The sequence below is a fragment of the Gadus morhua genome, chromosome 14 (genome assembly GCF_902167405.1).
Source record: "Gadus morhua chromosome 14, gadMor3.0, whole genome shotgun sequence".
Lineage (NCBI taxonomy): Eukaryota > Metazoa > Chordata > Actinopteri > Gadiformes > Gadidae > Gadus > Gadus morhua.
This window is the reverse complement of record NC_044061.1, coordinates 19,068,197-19,084,907: the sequence shown is the minus strand read 5'-3', so window position 1 is coordinate 19,084,907 and position 16,711 is coordinate 19,068,197. Positions and strand designations below refer to the sequence as shown.

At 42.4% G+C, this 16,711-nt stretch overlaps 2 protein-coding genes across 3 annotated transcripts in view; one reads left to right on the top strand and one right to left on the bottom strand.

Moving 5' to 3' along the window:
* Positions 1–652: 652 nt before the first annotated feature.
* Positions 653–7,321, bottom strand: LOC115558211 (G2/M phase-specific E3 ubiquitin-protein ligase). Its single transcript, XM_030376105.1, has 11 exons — positions 7,249–7,321; positions 6,581–6,656; positions 5,958–6,236; positions 3,881–3,962; positions 3,428–3,790; positions 3,258–3,344; positions 2,859–3,112; positions 2,564–2,692; positions 1,992–2,132; positions 1,473–1,581; positions 653–1,307 (listed from the first exon to the last, which is right to left on the bottom strand). The coding sequence occupies exons 5-11, from the start codon at positions 3,528–3,530 to the stop codon at positions 1,090–1,092; spliced, it is 1,041 nt and encodes a 346-aa protein (XP_030231965.1). The 5' UTR covers positions 3,531–3,790; positions 3,881–3,962; positions 5,958–6,236; positions 6,581–6,656; positions 7,249–7,321; the 3' UTR covers positions 653–1,089.
* A 2,871-nt stretch (positions 7,322–10,192) lies between these two features.
* LOC115559136 (FERM domain-containing protein 5) overlaps positions 10,193–16,711 on the top strand; it is a 66,433-nt gene continuing 59,914 nt past the window's right edge. Inside the window, exons 1-2 of one of the 2 annotated variants that reach the window (XM_030377838.1) lie at positions 10,193–10,943; positions 11,380–11,491. In XM_030377838.1, the coding sequence (XP_030233698.1) occupies positions 11,390–11,491 (102 nt within the window). In that variant the 5' untranslated portion in view covers positions 10,193–10,943; positions 11,380–11,389. Of the gene's footprint in view, positions 11,002–11,379; positions 11,492–16,711 lie in introns of both variants that reach the window. The other variant, XM_030377837.1, reaches the window with a different exon arrangement.

Below are 16,711 nucleotides of genomic sequence, written 5' to 3'. Positions count from 1 at the left end.
GTTCATGTTTTTTCGCATCTATTGAAAGTTAGGCTATTAATCATGTTGCATTCTATACGGCCTGATTATGTCATTATTTTAGCTACATAGCCTAATAAGAAGCGCTTATAGGATATTTGACTAAACAACCAAACTAGGTGATGGTTTTTGCCTACCTGCAAGCATCCTCCAACTGCAATCTTTGGTTATTTATTAATTAATTTAGCTATACTTTAATAGTATTCTTTCTGTTCGAATCTGTGCAAGCATCCTCCAACTGCAATCTTTGGTCATTTATTAATTAATTTAGCTATACTTTAATAGTATTCTTTCTGTTCGAATCTTTTCAGTGTTCCAAATGATTTGTTATTAAATGTTACATTAAGTTAATTGTTATACAAGTGTTTAAATAAAATGCTTTTTAATTTAAAAAAGATCGTGGGCTGTATCGAACCGTGGGTCAAAAATCGTGATACAAACCAAATCGTGAGTTGGTGTATCGTTACAGCCCTAGTAAACAGGCATGTTGCTAGCTACGGTGGGCCTGTTTACATACCTGTTTACAGAGCCTAGGCTGTGTGGTAATACTGGATATAACAGAGGAAGTATTGCACTTTTTGTGTTTGCCAGTGGTCATTAAATTAGGAAAAGTAATAATTATAAAGCAAAAAAATGATATCAACCATTTATTTATAGATGTTATGCTTCAAACGGGGTCAAACTGACAGTTTTGACTGATCCGTTTGACAGTAACATAGGGCTCAACACTCAGTGAAACGTAACTATCTGAAATGTTAAAACAAAACTCAAAAAAGCATAACTGGTGGATAATGTAACATCCAAAATCGAATAATATCTAGAAATCTAGAGTGTGTGTTTGTATGAGTTTGTGTGTACGTGTTTGTTTTTGTGTGTGTATGTGTGTGTGTGTGTGTGTGTGTTTGTGTGTGTTTGTTTGTGAGTGCCGTGTGTGTGTGTGTGTGTAAGAGTGTGTGTTCTTTTGTCAGAATGCAATATTCCTTCAGCCTGATTAGATGTGTGTTGGCTCCAACCCAAATGAAACAGCAGCTAGTTTCTCTGTTCGTCCCAAGAATCTGTGAAAGTCTTTGGTCACACCAGACCAAATCCTGTTTGGCACGATGAAATGCTGGCCAGAACATCAGTTCTGAAAGATGTATAATCTTTGTAATGCCCTGGGACCCGCAAGGCCTCAAAGCAGGTGGAGGCTGTGGGGTATCTGCCAGTGACTACTTCGACTGAGAGGCTCCTTGGAAGGATCTCCCATCCAGTCCAAAATTTGACCAGATCAGTCAATTCGGTTGGTGTAGCTATGGAGGAGATTAAACAATGAAATTCACCAAAAATATCTAAATGAGCTCAAAACAACAACATTACAATGAAAAACAATTCACCTAAATGTGAAGTAAATACTAAACATTTATGTAGCCAAATAACATTTTAATAGTACTTTCAAATGCATTGTGTAAACCTACCATGAGCAATGAACTGTCGAAGATAGCCTGTAATGCAGCATATCGTGGCGACTGAATAATCTGCGTCTTCGTCGTCCTCACGGGGCCAAGTGATTCGCTGAAGAAGTACCTTAATTGAAAAATCCAGGGTTACGACACAATTTTATCAATGAATGTTCAAAAGTTGTTCATGAAATTTAAAAAATATTATACACCATTTCAATTACTTGATATGAATAGTTTTTAATAGGAAGCTCTATATATCCATTAAAGTGCAATATTATAAGACTTACTCCCGGAGGATGAGAAGATGAGGACGTACAGCCAAAAACAGTGTTAATAATAACGTTTCTCAACATTCATTTAATTCCACAACATTTCCAGGCCTTGAGAATAGTTTTTGTAATTGTATGGCATGACATGAACAGTCATGAATTTCATGACTGTGGGAACCTTGCAATTCTTTATCATAATTGTATTGCGTATCACTTTTGTGCTCTTTTGTAGGTCTTTGATAAAACATCACTAATAAAAATGTACCTCAGGGTTTATATTCCCAGATCCCTCTTTTGGGAGAAGCCTGTCCACTGTGTCAGGTCGTTGGGTCAGTACTGTCCACATTGGGGTTTCTTTGAGACCTCGCCTGAGCTGTTTTATTTGTCTTGTGACACGGCCGATAACCTGTTTATAGTAACAAGACAGGGTATAACATATAAAATACCTCATCTCAAAGCAATATCTGAGAGTCAATGATTTGAAAAAGACAATTTAAGAATATAATAACATTAATATACATTTGTTATGTGTCTATCCACAAGGGAATTAAGTAACATGATACTGTGTCCTCCAGTTCAGTGATAAAACCACTTTTGCATTTATTACTGACCAGTGACTACACCATATTTTATGTTTCCAGGAAAATCATTGGACAAATACGAAGTAAAACATTTTACATAAACCGTGACACTTTGTTTCCTTGGTTATAAATTAACCAGAATAATTTTGACTAATGTTGTGCGACAGATAAACAATGTGCACATAACTCAGATTTTAGAAAAGAAGAATTGCCACTTGTAATTTTGGAAGCAAACATTTCTCAAACTTTCACTCACAGCATGGATCAATAACTTCTCAAAAATCCATCTCCTATTGGTCTCAGTTATGGATGGAAGGTCCCAGGCGTAGGCCAATTCCTGGACACTTGCTGCATCCTTCTCCGATAGTGTGGATTCTCCTCCGAGCTTTAAGGCAGAGGCACAATAAGCAAATTAGGATACAAAGTTGAGTAATGCTAGGTACTATGTGCCCTTTTAAAAAGTACTGGCTATAACACATCACAGCAATGATAAATGCTGTGTTCTAATTGGTCTTTCCCAGGATTCTACCGTTTTTTTTAAGTCAACTTACAAGCCTTATTATTTCTCTGATGTCCAGGTCTGGACAATCCTCCAAAGTTAGAGTTGCCGTTTCAGGACTCCCACCAAGCAGTACATGAACAACAGCAGGGCTGAGTCCAGACAAGGACGGTCCTCCGTGAAGGAAAGAGTGGCCTAGCATTCTCCCCGCCACCATGAACAAGTCACTTTCGACAAGAAAATGAGAGGCTGATGGGACCAAATGGCCAGGCTCGCCATCAAAAAGCCGTGTTACATCGGCATTTGCTGTTCAACACATAAAAATACATTAAATAAAAACATGTGTTAGTACTGTCTGTGCTGAACTGGACTCCCCCGTTATTATCCCACCTGAAATAAACATTAAACAAATAGAGCATTTAAAAGGATGCCATACACCTAAATTGCATACCAAAATTTATGGAAAATCCAGACTTCAGCTTTTCAATGCAGGAGGACAAAAAAAAGCGAGTCACACCCTGGCCAATAGCAGTATCTCCTGTGAAACAGTTTGACAGAATAAAGATAAAGGAAATACTTGAAAATATTAATTTGACAACTGAAACTTGATGTTGGAGCAACCTTCAAGTCTGCAGTTCAGGGGTCGTCCCCATTCCACATTTGGCGGCTTGTAAAAGGAGATCAGGGCCATGTCCTGTTCGGTAGGACTACTTCTTATGTCCATGGTTAGCTGCAATGGATTCTCCTCCTTGTGAAGGCTGAGATGATTCTCCACACACTGCGCTATGGCCTTGGCGGGGTCAGCAATGGTGAACCAGCCTAATAAAAAAAAGATTCAATGGGGCAGAGGGGAATGGCATTCAGAGAACACGGGCCTAAGCATCCTCACCTCCATCTCTATCTCTATCTCCTCCAGATGTTCCAGGTATTGCTGCTTCTTCCTCACTGATCGTACTTGCATGCATCTCATTCCCTGCACTAGCACTAGCCACATACAAATATTTTGTGTTACACTTGCACAAAGAGTAAGACAATTGTTGGTGAGAGAAAAAGGACAAACAAGTAAATGGATACCTCTCCCCGCAGGCCGAAGCGTGTGCCTCAATAAAATCTGTTGGGAAGATTTGTGTGCACACAGGACATTCCTGCATATCTGCTGTTGAGAAATTGAAGTTACAAGCAAGAACAGTGTTATTATACAGGGTATCTGCAGGTTTCAGCAAGTCAAATTTAAGACTTTTTAAGACCTTTTTAATACCACCTTGAATGAAATTTAAGACCTTAAACCCGCGATGGTGGGGGGGATCCCGCTGTATTACAACCCAAGCATAGCATGTGCGTCACTCAATGAGACTCATTCGAGTTTACTTTCTGTATGTTTATTGAACATAAAGTTATACTACTAAAAATAAAAAAATAAAGTTATACTCTAAAGTTATATATGTGTTAGGGCTCCAGACTAACTTTTTCCTTGGGTGCACTGGTGCGCCTACATTTTTAATTTGGGTGCACCAGCACGTATTCATGGTGCACCCAAGTTGTAAGTTGTTGAGAGGGGGGTGACAGCGTCTGGGCCCCCGGGCAGCTGCACCGGTTGCACCGTCGATATTTACGCCACTGATTAATAATATTTTCACCATTAAATAAATGCCTTCAGTAAGACCTGGGGGGTATACCATGAACCTCGTTGAACATACCCAGGCTTTCTTGGGAAAACCTGGCTCGACAGAGCCGCAACTCGCAATCACAGTTAAATGGTACCACGACGCTCACTTTAGATTCAATTAGTTGAACCAGGTTTTCCGCTTTAGGTTCAATGCGCGTTCAAATAAAAGGGGCGTTTCTCGCGTCATTTGACTCACCCTTATGCAAAATAAATCGCGCAAGAGCGGTGTATTTCATCCAAGGCGAGCAATGTATTATTATGAACTCCTACGAGGAATTCAAAGTTCAAATCACAGCCAAGGGGAACACGGTTCCCCATAATATGGCTAGGGTGGCGTGCTGGCAAAAATAGCCGACCGTGTTAATTCGTAAGTGAAAAGATTCTGCATATTGTCTAAAAAATATTATGTATCATCATCCCTTTTACCCCCATATATGTGGGGCCCCATGAATTACGAGCCCAAGTACCGGGAATGCACTCGATCTCCGACCCAATATCGGACGTGCACGTCAAGTTGCTTGCTTTTAGTGGCGTGGTTCAACGTCTCAAATATCAAAACAAAAGCCTTGTAGACGCTGCAGATTCGCTCGTTTCGGATGAAAGGCGCTGGTCCGAAGTGAGTTATATACGCCGTTTTGTCCCTTCCAGCAGTAAAGGTGCTCGCGATTTGAGAGTCAGGGAACATCAAACCGAAGAGATCTCCTATCCCCTCATTTGAGTTGTAGGACTGGTGCTTGACCACTGGGTTTAGAATCCACAACACCTCCGCTTTCAGTGTTGGTGTCGCACCAAATGCTACCCTCAGGTCAGTGCTAGCAGCGCGGACCGTCTGCGGCGGTGGCGCCGGGGCAGAGATGCAAAACGTAGAAATGGCTGGGGTCTGTGTGTGGCTCCTGGCAGAGGTTTTATGTTTTTGGCTCTGCATATGGCTGACGACAGCCTTAATCCCCATGGTGCCGAGCTTGAATGTAGGCTACTTTTGCACGGAATGCATCTGGCCTGTTCTGGGTTGGCAACGGACGCTAGCCAACATCGGAAACGGACGTCTTCCAGCCAACTGACGTTGAACTTGCATTTACCCATTGTTGCAGACTAGCTAGCAAGCGCGCAGACATCCGTTTATATATGCAGCTAGCTAGAAAGTAGCCCCTCGTACATCTCCTTCCCGAAAAGTCCCGCGAGAAAAATAAAAAATTAAATAACCCTGCCCCGACAAATTTAAGACCTCCGAGTTATAAATTTAAGACCAGCATATGACATTTTTGACGAATTTAAGACTTTTTAAGGCCTTAAATTTAGAAAAATGAATTTAAGACTTTTTAAGACTTTTAAGACCTCCGCGGACACCCTGTTATAGAACCAAAGGATTCAGAATTATTTTTTTTTAAAAATGCTATATAATATGCTATCTTAGGGCGCACTCAAACTAGGCATTCATACCGCCCAGATATTTAGAAGCAGATGGAGAGAAGTAATAATTCTTACTTTCCCTCTCTTCAATGACTATATCATCAATGACATCACATGTTTTGATGTGTTCTGTCAGGAGTGGAAGCGGAACTGGTAGTCCACACTTCTGACAGTCTGCTTTCGGCATGTTCCTGAAAGACTCGTCATCCAACTGTAGGGGACTTGTGCTCAGTTCTTCCTGAATTGGGGCTATGAAGAGATTTTTGGCCCCACGACTTGCAAACTTCAGGATCCTGCCTGAATAGCCACTATCTTCAGGAGGCACAAGCGTGATTTTTCGGCAACCCCATCCAGCTGTAGAAAATATTGCATAGGAAAATTTGATTAGAAATTGTCAACAATGTATAAAATATATTTTAAGGCCAATTGACTAGACTCTTTGTGTGAATACAGTCCAGTCTGAAGAGTTCACCTGTCTTTTTTACTTTTCAAACACAAAGTAAATAAAATATTCAAATTCAACATAGATCATTTTAATAATACATTTACATAAATGAGTTTGAAGAGTATATTTTGATTATTTGGGTACAATCTGTAATAATTAATTAAAAGTTTGCATTGCATAATATGCAGTTAGCTGCTGAATATGTACTTTTTTAAATTAATGAGCAAAACAAAACACACTTGTGTTGGCCTACCTGAAGCTTTATAAACCAGCCACCCACCGGAAACATTCCGCAGTTTGGGAAAAAGAATGTTTAGGGCCTCACATAACTGCAAGTAAAAATTATACAAATGTATTTAAGCTTAACACTCTGAAACAAGGATAGCTTGGTTAAACCAATGGCAAAATCAAAATCAATAAAAGAAAGCAATAAAAAAAAAAACATGAATATAATTTCTGGTGCCGTTATTAGGGCTGTCCTCGACTCAGGATTTCTCAGTCACAGAGATATTAGACTATTCGACTACAGAAAATTGCATTGGAGTTAGATATCAGGCCTTCTGTCTACAAAACGAGTTGACATATGGCCTTTAGGGTGATCTTTGACAAGTGCCACACTGCACGTTAAAGAGCCTTGAAGCACACTGCAGGCAGAGGAGAATAAATATATTTAACTCAAACATATGAATCCACTGTTTTTTGCTTTTGATATTTTCAGTTTAGTTTTGCAACCCGCTCAAGAAGACGCTCAATGCCCACGCTCACAATGTTCTTCTATAGTGTTTGACGACACACATTATTGCCGCCAACTGGCTTACATCATTTCATCACTGTTTTGCTTTTATCAAACTGATTCTTCAATTCATCATATTGACTCTTTTGTTGTATAGCAAGACTAAATTATTTATAGTATTTGAATACCTCTTCGTGTGTTGAAGCTTCATCCAGGTGAGCAGTCCTGCGGCCTAACCCTGCTTGGAGATGGAGGATTTGGCCCCCCTCCTTCGGGGTCTTCTCACACTGCTTTGGAAGCAAATAGAAAGCCACCTCTAATGGCTTCAACTTCTTGGCTGGGACAAGTGTTGGGGTGGGAAAGCGCCTCTTTCATCTGGCCTTGGTGAACATCCCTGGAAATGACCTATAGAAAATAAGTGTGTTAGAATATAAAACACATTGTTAGTGTTTTCTTACTGCATTAAAAAATCTGACATATTTATAATTGAACATTGTCTTGCATGAAAAAACGGCACTATATTGTATACTCATCAGGTTTCAGTAAAGTGTAACAGGCAATGATTGAACCTTCAAAACAGGTCTTTACTCTGAATCTGAAATTCACTGAATGGTCACAAAAAAGCACATAGATTGTCTGCAATATTAGTAAGAAGCAGAGAATGCTACACTACACTATGTACAGTATATCATTACTTACTGTAAGTAGCAGGTAAAAATGTGACTACAAATTGACAGCACGACAAAGTAAGTATGCATAGAGTTGCTTTTAAAAAAGCTAATTATTTTCTTTGAAGCCTTTACCTGGTCATTTCCATCTGAAGCGAGGCGGGCTTTGGGGCTGAACGCCCATTGTCATCGACCTGCCTCGGTTCTCTGCAAGATCGTATCCGATAGATCGAGAATGTAAAAGTAAGTATGCCATATACATGAATTGCAGTTTAACACAAAACCTCACATCTATGACATCGGCTCACCGTTGTCTTTCAGCGGACGTAATTAAATCCAGCAATCGCCTTGCTGAATCCACGATTTCACCCTGACTGACGTTGCTGCCCTGTCATAATAAATACACAGAATGGTGTTGGTGTTCTTTATCATTGGAAACAGTTTAACACATTTCATTCAGTCCTTCTAGTTGCAGAGTTCGCTCGTGCTAGGCTATCGCAAGTCAAAGGGCAATGCTAGCCTGCTAATAAAACAGTGCTATGATTCATGCGATGCGAGGTTAATTTAATTTCGAACATTATTCTATCAACACAGACATTTACATCAATAGCCTGGCATTATAATTGATTTACCTCGGGTGTACTGTGGAGTGGGCAAGACTGTTTTATTTATATATATATATATATATAGACAAATGTACTCACCGAAGCACCATTACTGCTGCTGTTTCCGTTGGACATGGCTAAATCTGTTATGCCTTCCCGCGTGAGAATCAGGTATCCAACGAGAATGACGCGCCCACTCGTTTGACCGCGATCTAGCATCTAGGATCGATTGCTCTTTCTTGGGTCCCCGGATGTTAACACTGAATTTCGTACATTGAATTTTGATGGTGACTTTGGCGGACTGAATTTTGGGACGTTGAAAATATTTGAGTTGAATTTTTTAACGTTGAATTTTTTAACATTGAAAAATAAAGGTGAATATGATAAATTGAAAATGTAAAGAGTTAAATTCAGAGGCAAAAAATTCAGATAGGTTATTTCAATGCATAAATATTCAGTGCTTATAATTCAATGTGTTTTTATTTTCAAAACCCGATGGCACAGATTTACTTCCATAATTGTTACATTCACCATGGATCAGCCGACTAAAAAGAGACAGAGAAACCCAATGTCGGATGAACAGAAGAAGAGAAAAGGGAGACTGACCGACAGAGAGGCCAGACACGAGTAAACGTTGGGCAAGCTTTTCAGGAATAGCGTGAACTGAAAGAATAGGAAGACTGCAAATCAGACACCGACTTGGCCGTGTTGCTTTTGAAATTGAAAGTACCCTTGGGTGAACTTTGGCTTCGTGGTATTCTTGATGTTGATAGTCTCTGTACAAATGTGTTTGCTCAACCATTTTGTTGTGAGCCCTGTAAAAATTGTTTTCTCGACCGTTTTGTTGTGAGCCCCGTATGTTTCTAGCTTGCTTGGCTGCAACCATATAAACACCTTTGTTTCCATGGGTGTTTTGCTGTTCGTCTGTCTCGTCCCCCAGATACAGACTGAATCCCCGAATCCAGGTTCTTGTTTATTTAGATTATTATGTTGGCCAACACTCTTTGCCGCTTTTCCACTGCATGGTACCAGCTCGACACGACTCGACTCAGCTCGCCTTTTTTGCGTTTCCACCGCGAAAACATGGTATCTGGTACCTGAAGTGGCTGCTTTTTCTAGTACCGCCTCGCTCTAGGTTCCAAGCGGCTGAGCCGATGCTAAAAGGTGACGTCGGCAGACGGCCGGCCACTGATTGGCCAGAGAGTGTGACGAAGTCACGAGAGCGACATGGCAACCATGCTGGTAACAGCCATAGCAGCGCCGCAGCCAACATATTCCACTTCTTCAACATGCCAGCTAATAATACGAACACGAATACCATCGCATCGATGTTCTCCATTGTTGTTATGTGGGTTCTGTCCATGTGTGGGTTACGTAGGTGTTGTTTGCGTCGCATACAAAAATACGTCACGGCCCTTTCGCGCAGCCGACCCCGCCCACGTCCCGGAGGTACTATTTGCGGTGGAAAAGGACCCGCGCTGCTACCGTGTCGAGTCGTGTCGAGTCGTGTCGTGTCGAGTCGAGCTACATGTGCGGTGGAAAAGCGGCATTACACTGATTGTTCTGTTCAACCTAAGATAAAACAATTATAATCTAGGATATCAATTCTCCCCGTCAACTATAAAAAAGGATGTATTTATGTTTATTGCAATACAAATACACCATTTAAAAAATGTATAACCTTGCCTACACTTTATGAACATCTACTTCGGACATGCCTCCACGTATTCGCCGGCTTCTTTGAAAACAAATGCACATGGCTCGCGTAGAAGTGCATGGGGAAGGGTCGTCAACGAGTTGTTACGACTGTGTTGTAAAATATCTACTACGAAGCTGTAGGGGGCGCTGTGTAGAGAAATGTGCGTGCCTAACCAGGAAAACAGCGAAGAAATGCCCGAAGTTGCATAGTGGGCCTTTAAACGGAACGTTATTTTTTCGAAGAAGTATATCTGGTTTACGGGGTATTCGTATTTGTCCCAATAAAGCGCGTATCTTGTTGTGAAACGATATGTGTTATTATAAGCATTTTGATATTACAAGCCCCAAAAAATAAGTAAAGTGGGACCGCCAACAAATACAATACAATAGGACGCCACCAGACGGAGCTATTCTACAACGAAAGGAGTCGTCGATAGCCTCCCAAGAAGTTGGGTACTTTTCACCAAACGCGTTGTTGGGTTTTCCTCTGCTTTACTTGTTTCAGGCAGAAATGTTCTGTTTGGTGGTCCAACAACGTTGAACAAACTGCTTGTCTTCAGCCAGCTTCCACAGGGAGAGTCCTAGATCCGATTAATATATTTGAAGGAAATCAGTAAAATAGCTGTTTTTTAGGTTCCAGCAAACGACTCCATCTCCCAAACGAAGGCCTAATTAGCAGAATTTCCAAATAAGCAGCACTTTTAATCAATGAACAACAGCTTCATAGCATGACGGACATTACATCACACACCGCCACCAGGTGACGACGATCCAAGGGATTTCCAACATGTGGGCGACGGACTGAATGATGGCGTGAGAGATTCTCTCTGCGTTTCGCACGCCGTTGGACGACGCGCACGTCACTCACGGTGCGCTCCGCCCAGACGGTCCTGCTGCCGCGAGTGGCTCTCGGTGAGAAGGCTGCAATAAATGTCTGACGAAACCAACAGTTTGGACCGACCAGGCAACAGTGTGTATTCATTCTCATGGAGTAGGGAAACGTACTGTCTGTGCGAGAGCCCTTGACTGTGTGTGTGTGTGTGTGTGTGTGTGTGTGTGTGTGTGTGTGTGTGTGTGTGTGTGTGTGTGTGTGTGTGTGTGTGTGTGTGTTTGTGTGCGCGTGTCACTGTGTACGTGTGTGTGTAAGTGCGTGTGCGTGCGTGTGTGTATGTGTGTGAGAGAGAGCCCCGCACTTGTATGGAACGATGCACAGCCAGCACCGTCGCGCACGTCTGTCATTTCTCGGCATGTGTTGGATAAAAAAAAAACAAGGGCGCTGCTAACGTGAACGAGTACAACTTATTGATGGTGTGTGCCCTTCTGTCTGCTTGGCTCCGTGCACGACCAGAACCGAGGAGATGCTGAGCCGTCTAATGAGTGGCAGCATCCGGAGTCTAGACAGGGAATATGACTGCACGGTGAGGCTGCTGGACGACTCCGAGTACACCTGCACCATACAGGTCAGTGCCAGACATGTCTTCAACTAGGGGAAGCAGACAGGTGCGTCGATGTGAAGGGAAACGGCATTCATGCACGACTTCTCTTTTGAATACCATGTGTACGTGGGTTTTAATTGATCTATGGGGTGGACTTCGACTTCATGAATGAAGATGTGAGCTTTTAGAGTCAACTAAGCTGCTCACTGCGTGTGATGCTGCTGGGGCTGTTGTTTGTGATTCAGCCTCCGTCATTTTGGACCAACTAGACCGGAGCTTGCTGTCGTCACACATTACCTGTGTGGAGATCACGTGGTCGCATGTCGCGGTCTCTCCCGCTCCCGCCACCTGCATTGCGTAGCGAACGTGAGGAGGTTGATGGGCGATCATGCTTTGTATTCCGCGTAGGTGACCAGTCTGCGTCACCTGTCTCCATACGAATGCGTTATGTTTTGCTTCTGTGTAAGACTATGCTTTTGTAAATTAAATGTTGAAGATGTTGAAGAAGTCATTTCATCCCATGTCGTTTCTGTCATGAATTTGAATTCGGGAGGGTCTGTTTCTTGTTTTCTGGTGTAACGGAATGTTGCCATATGTCCACAGCCCTTTTCATTCTTCTTCTTTCCTGCTCTATTCTTTTTATCTTTCTTTCGTTCCTTAAAAAAATATGTATTTAAACAGTGCTTCAATGGTATTTACATAATCAAGAGAGACAATGCAATGGCTGTTCATTAGAACTAGAATTGAATGTCTGCCTGGTGTCTGGTGTGTGTGTGTGTGTGTGTGTGTGTGTGTGTGTGTGTGTGTGTGTGTGTGTGTGTGTGTGTGTGTGTGTGTGTGTGTGTGTGCGTGCGTGCGTGCGTGCGTGCGTGCGTGCGTGCGTGCGTGCGTGCGTGCGTGCGTGCGTGCGTGCGTGCGTGCGTGCATGCTTGCGTGTGTTTGTGCGTGCGTGCGTGCATGCGTCTATTAGTGAAGGGCTGGATTGGGAGGCCACCAATTATACACTTAACCTGCAACAATAACACAACTACTACATGACCCCCACCAACACACCATAATCCCACTTATTTGTGTGAGAAGAGACACATGTGATCCCAGGCTAACACATGGATGTCCACATGTGTTTAAATGCTTCCGAGGTCGGAGCCTCACATTGTCACAAGGGGTTTAACAATGGAATATTAAGAATGGTACCTACAAAGACAATCTCTGACTTTGCATCTCATGAATCTTGACACCAAAGGCACCGGAAGCCTTTCAAAATCTTGAAAGCAAGTGGAAACAGAGCCCTGATGACAGATTAAATAAAAGTCGACTTTCTTCTCAGGCCTCTCCCTGTCTCTCTGCATCTCATCAGAGACCAAACAATCCCTATCCCAACAAGTGTTTGCCATACTATCCCAGCCATTTCCACCAATGTCCCACTGATAATGATTTGTTGTCTTGGAGGGTGATGTTGCTGTGGAAAAATAGCTCCCGATAATGACCATTTATGTGGCCCAGGCTATTGTAAACCTCTCTCTGTATAAATATGTTATCATAATTTCTCCATTCAGCCTGAAGGGACAAACTGGACTTATTAGTGGACAAAAAGAGTCACAGAAAAAACTTGATTTTGACTGTTGTGCAACAAAGGTTCAGTTATTCTTGTCTTCCTTTCTCTCACGACTGTCGAACCAACGGTTTTATGATTTGATGTGGCTGTCAACGGTGGAACAGGAAGCCAAGTTCTGCGGCGCAGGACCCTCACATCCCCAGGGGTACGTTCTGTGTACGCGGCAAAGATTAAAGACAACACAGGATTGAAACATAAAAAAAATATCTTTGTCATAGACTTCCCTCACTCTGCCATGAAAAGGAGGAGGGCCTTCCTGACACTGCTAGAGGAGGGGGTGCTCTAGTTCCTGGCGCACCACAGAGGTTTGGCCCAGAATAGAGGACCTGTGGGCCATGACACGGGTCACTCTTCCCATTAAGCGCCATTAGTTTACACCTGGAGCCGCTGCTGCTTGTCAGACCAGCCTCGTATCTCTCTTTCCCCATCCTGAACGCCAGCCAATGTTTTTTCTGATGGGGGGTTGGTTTTCTATTCCCCATGTTTTCCTTATATTCTCACCGTAGAGAAATGCCCACACTTCTTATGTGCAAACTGTCCGTGTGTGTGAGTGTAATAAGAAAATCAAGATTATTGATTTAGCTTATTTCCGCTGCCGATTAAATGCCACCAGGATGGAATGGTGGTCGTAAACAGGGTGGAATGGTCCCATGGTGAGATGGTCCCTTGTTGGTCATAAGCACGGTGGGAATGGTTCTTTGCTGGTCGTTACCAGGGTGGAATGGTTCTTTGCTGGTCGTTACCAGGGTTTAATGGTTCCATGGTGGAATGGTTCCGTGGTGGGTGTTACCATGGTGGAATGGTTCCATACTGCTCGTTACCAGGATGAATGGTTCCGTGGTGGGCGTTACCATGGTGGAATGGTTCCAGGGTTCAACATAGTGGTTGTTACCAGGGTTACATTGTGTTGGTTACAAGATGGTTGTTCTGCGGTTTTAACCCATCGGCCGTTACCAGGGTTACATGGTGGTCATAACCAGGATGGAATGGTGACATCTTGGTTTTTAAAAGTGTTGAATGGTTACATGCAGGGCCGACGGACTGCGGGGACAGACAAAGGGGACAGTTGTGGGGGGGCCCAAGGCAGAGGTGGGGCCCATGAAAAAAAACAAAAAAAAAAACACTTATCGGCCACGTCTCCCCCCCCGTCAACAACTTAGCGCAGGGGGGCCCATTAGTACCTATAGTATAGGGGCCCAGGATTTGGTGCTACGGCCCTGGTTACATGTTGCTTGTTATCAGTGTTGAATGGTAACATGTTGGTTGTTATCAGTGTTGAATGGTAAGATGTTGGTTGTTATCAGTGTTGAATGGTAACATGTTGGTAGTTATCAGTGTTGAATGGTAAGATGTTGGTTGTTATCAGTGTTGAATGCTTGCATGGTGGTTGTTAATGGGGATAAATTGCAGTCATTACCAGGATGGGATGGTTACACGGTGGTCGTTACCAGGGTTTAATTGTACTTACTGAGCAAGAGGGAAACAGACACGCACAAAGACACACACACACACTCGCGCACCCACACACACACACAAACATACACACACGCCCGCACGGGCACAGGCGCTCACACGCACAAACGCACAGGCACTCACACATACAAACACACACACACACACACACACACAAACACACACACACACACACACACACACACACACACACACACACACACACACACACACACACACACACACAAACATACACACAACCTATTCTTGGTCTCGCATGGCCAGATCAAAGTGTAAACTGCTTGGAATTTGTAGCTGCAGTGGGTCTCTTCAGTGGAAATGAAATGTGCAATGATGGCATGTGGGGAGCTTTAGAATAGAGCAAGTGGGATAAAGTCTAGCAGAATGTGAGAGTGAACTTAGTGAAACAATCATATTTGCTTAAACTGGCTTCTTTGGTCTCACCCACATACACAGTTCATATGTCGGTTCCTATAACAGTCAACCACATGGTAGTCTTACTCAGTTCACTCCGTTCAAAGGGACACAGCAGGGGGCTTGTGTTTCATCTGATAGTTGTATAAGAGTTGTGTAACCATGCCACCCTGTATCTTTCCTCACACACCCTGAGTAGACCAGAAAAGGACAACATTGGGTGTTGACCTTCAATTCAAACACTTGATGGATCACATAATGCTATGTTGGTGAACATAACTCTACTCCACAGAGCGTATCAATGCTAGGTTTGCTTTAATGGACTTATACTTATAACAAACAAATGCATTTGTAGCCTTACATACTGTGTGTGTACATATATATATATACACAATATATGTATCATATTGAATTAATTCCATAATAATTAAATAACTCAAGATATAATTAAATTCATCCCTCTAGCGTTTCCCCCTCACTGAAAGCTATGTAGTATATATTTCCATTCTGCTAATGAAATGGTTTGGGGGGCTGCGGCTCCAAGGCTGGTGCCCGGTCTGGAGGGCGCCGTTTGTGATTTGCATTGTGAGTGCCTTATGAGCTAGCTCCTTTCCTCCAAGTGGTCTGTCTTAAAGATCATTGTTAGCTAGTCGGCTCTCGCTGCTATATCCGGAGTCAAGCTTTTAAGATATTTGTTTTTGAGGTCTATGATTCATTTCGTGTCCTATTGTCCTATCCCTCAAGCATGGGCTTTGAAAACCTCACATCAATTCATGTTGTAACGTAATACAACTGTACCAAGTACAGTTTGACATAGCTAGAGCAATTTTACGCTAGCGTTTACAGATGCCAACACATGTGTTTATCTGAACTATGGTGATGGTTTATTTCATTGAAAATGTCAAAGCTGTTTCAAAAATAAATATATGATAGGTTAAGCCAAGTTAAAAACAAAAATAAATATGTAGAGATAACATGAGACAAATGTATACTATTTGATTTTTGAGCTTCGTGATTAGAAAATATCAAATATGAACTGCAAGGTTGTATGTTTAATAGATTATAACAGTTCAAGCATCTCCACGGTCTCCCACTGAAACCTTCCTATTGTGCCTCAGAAGCATGTAGGACTCACACCGGAGATATATTCCCATTATAAATCATAGAACGGGAACGGTAGTGTAGCCTAAGGAGATTAATTTCGAGCCCCCTAGAGCTTAGTGTGGAGTGAGAGTGGGGTGATGGCTGCTTATCAGCTCCACTGCGGTGCCATGTGTGTTCAGGAAGGAAATCATGACTTCCTGGTTTGGCCCTCAAAATAAAACAATTGAACCACAACATGAAGAACGTAATCCCTCAAAGGCTTTATTGGGTTTTCAGGTGAGGTCCAAATGGTCTTGAACTGAAACTGTATCAACTGGGGTGTCAGTGATGTTGTTCCCTGAACTCAAATAACTCTATTCACTCTTGATTATTAGCTCTGAGTCTAAAAGATAGACTCATATTATATATCTGTTAAATTTTTCTTCTATTATTGTCAAGATAGTTGACGATCTCAACATAGTTGACGATAATAAGCCATTTTATCACTGTTACTGAAATAAGTCCCTAATTTAGAGAAAAAGGGGTAAAATCCTATGTTTTTGCCATTCTCCCCAAAAGACTATGTGAACGTTCCACTCTGCTGCACACGCAGGTGGGATATTTTCGTGATGTCTGCCTTTTTTCCGAGGCACTCCGAC

Excerpts from the sequence above, each read along its gene's own strand:
- LOC115558211 (XM_030376105.1), bottom strand. The coding sequence starts at position 3,530 with ATGGACATAAGAAGTAGTCCTACCGAACAGGACATGGCCCTGATCTCC. Across the intron at positions 2,693-2,858 it reads TCAGAGAAATAATAAGGCTT|CTCGGAGGAGAATCCACACT; the intron begins GTAAGTTGACTT and ends TCTGCCTTAAAG. Across the intron at positions 1,582-1,991 it reads CTGGGAATATAAACCCTGAG|GTACTTCTTCAGCGAATCAC; the intron begins GTACATTTTTAT and ends TTTTCAATTAAG.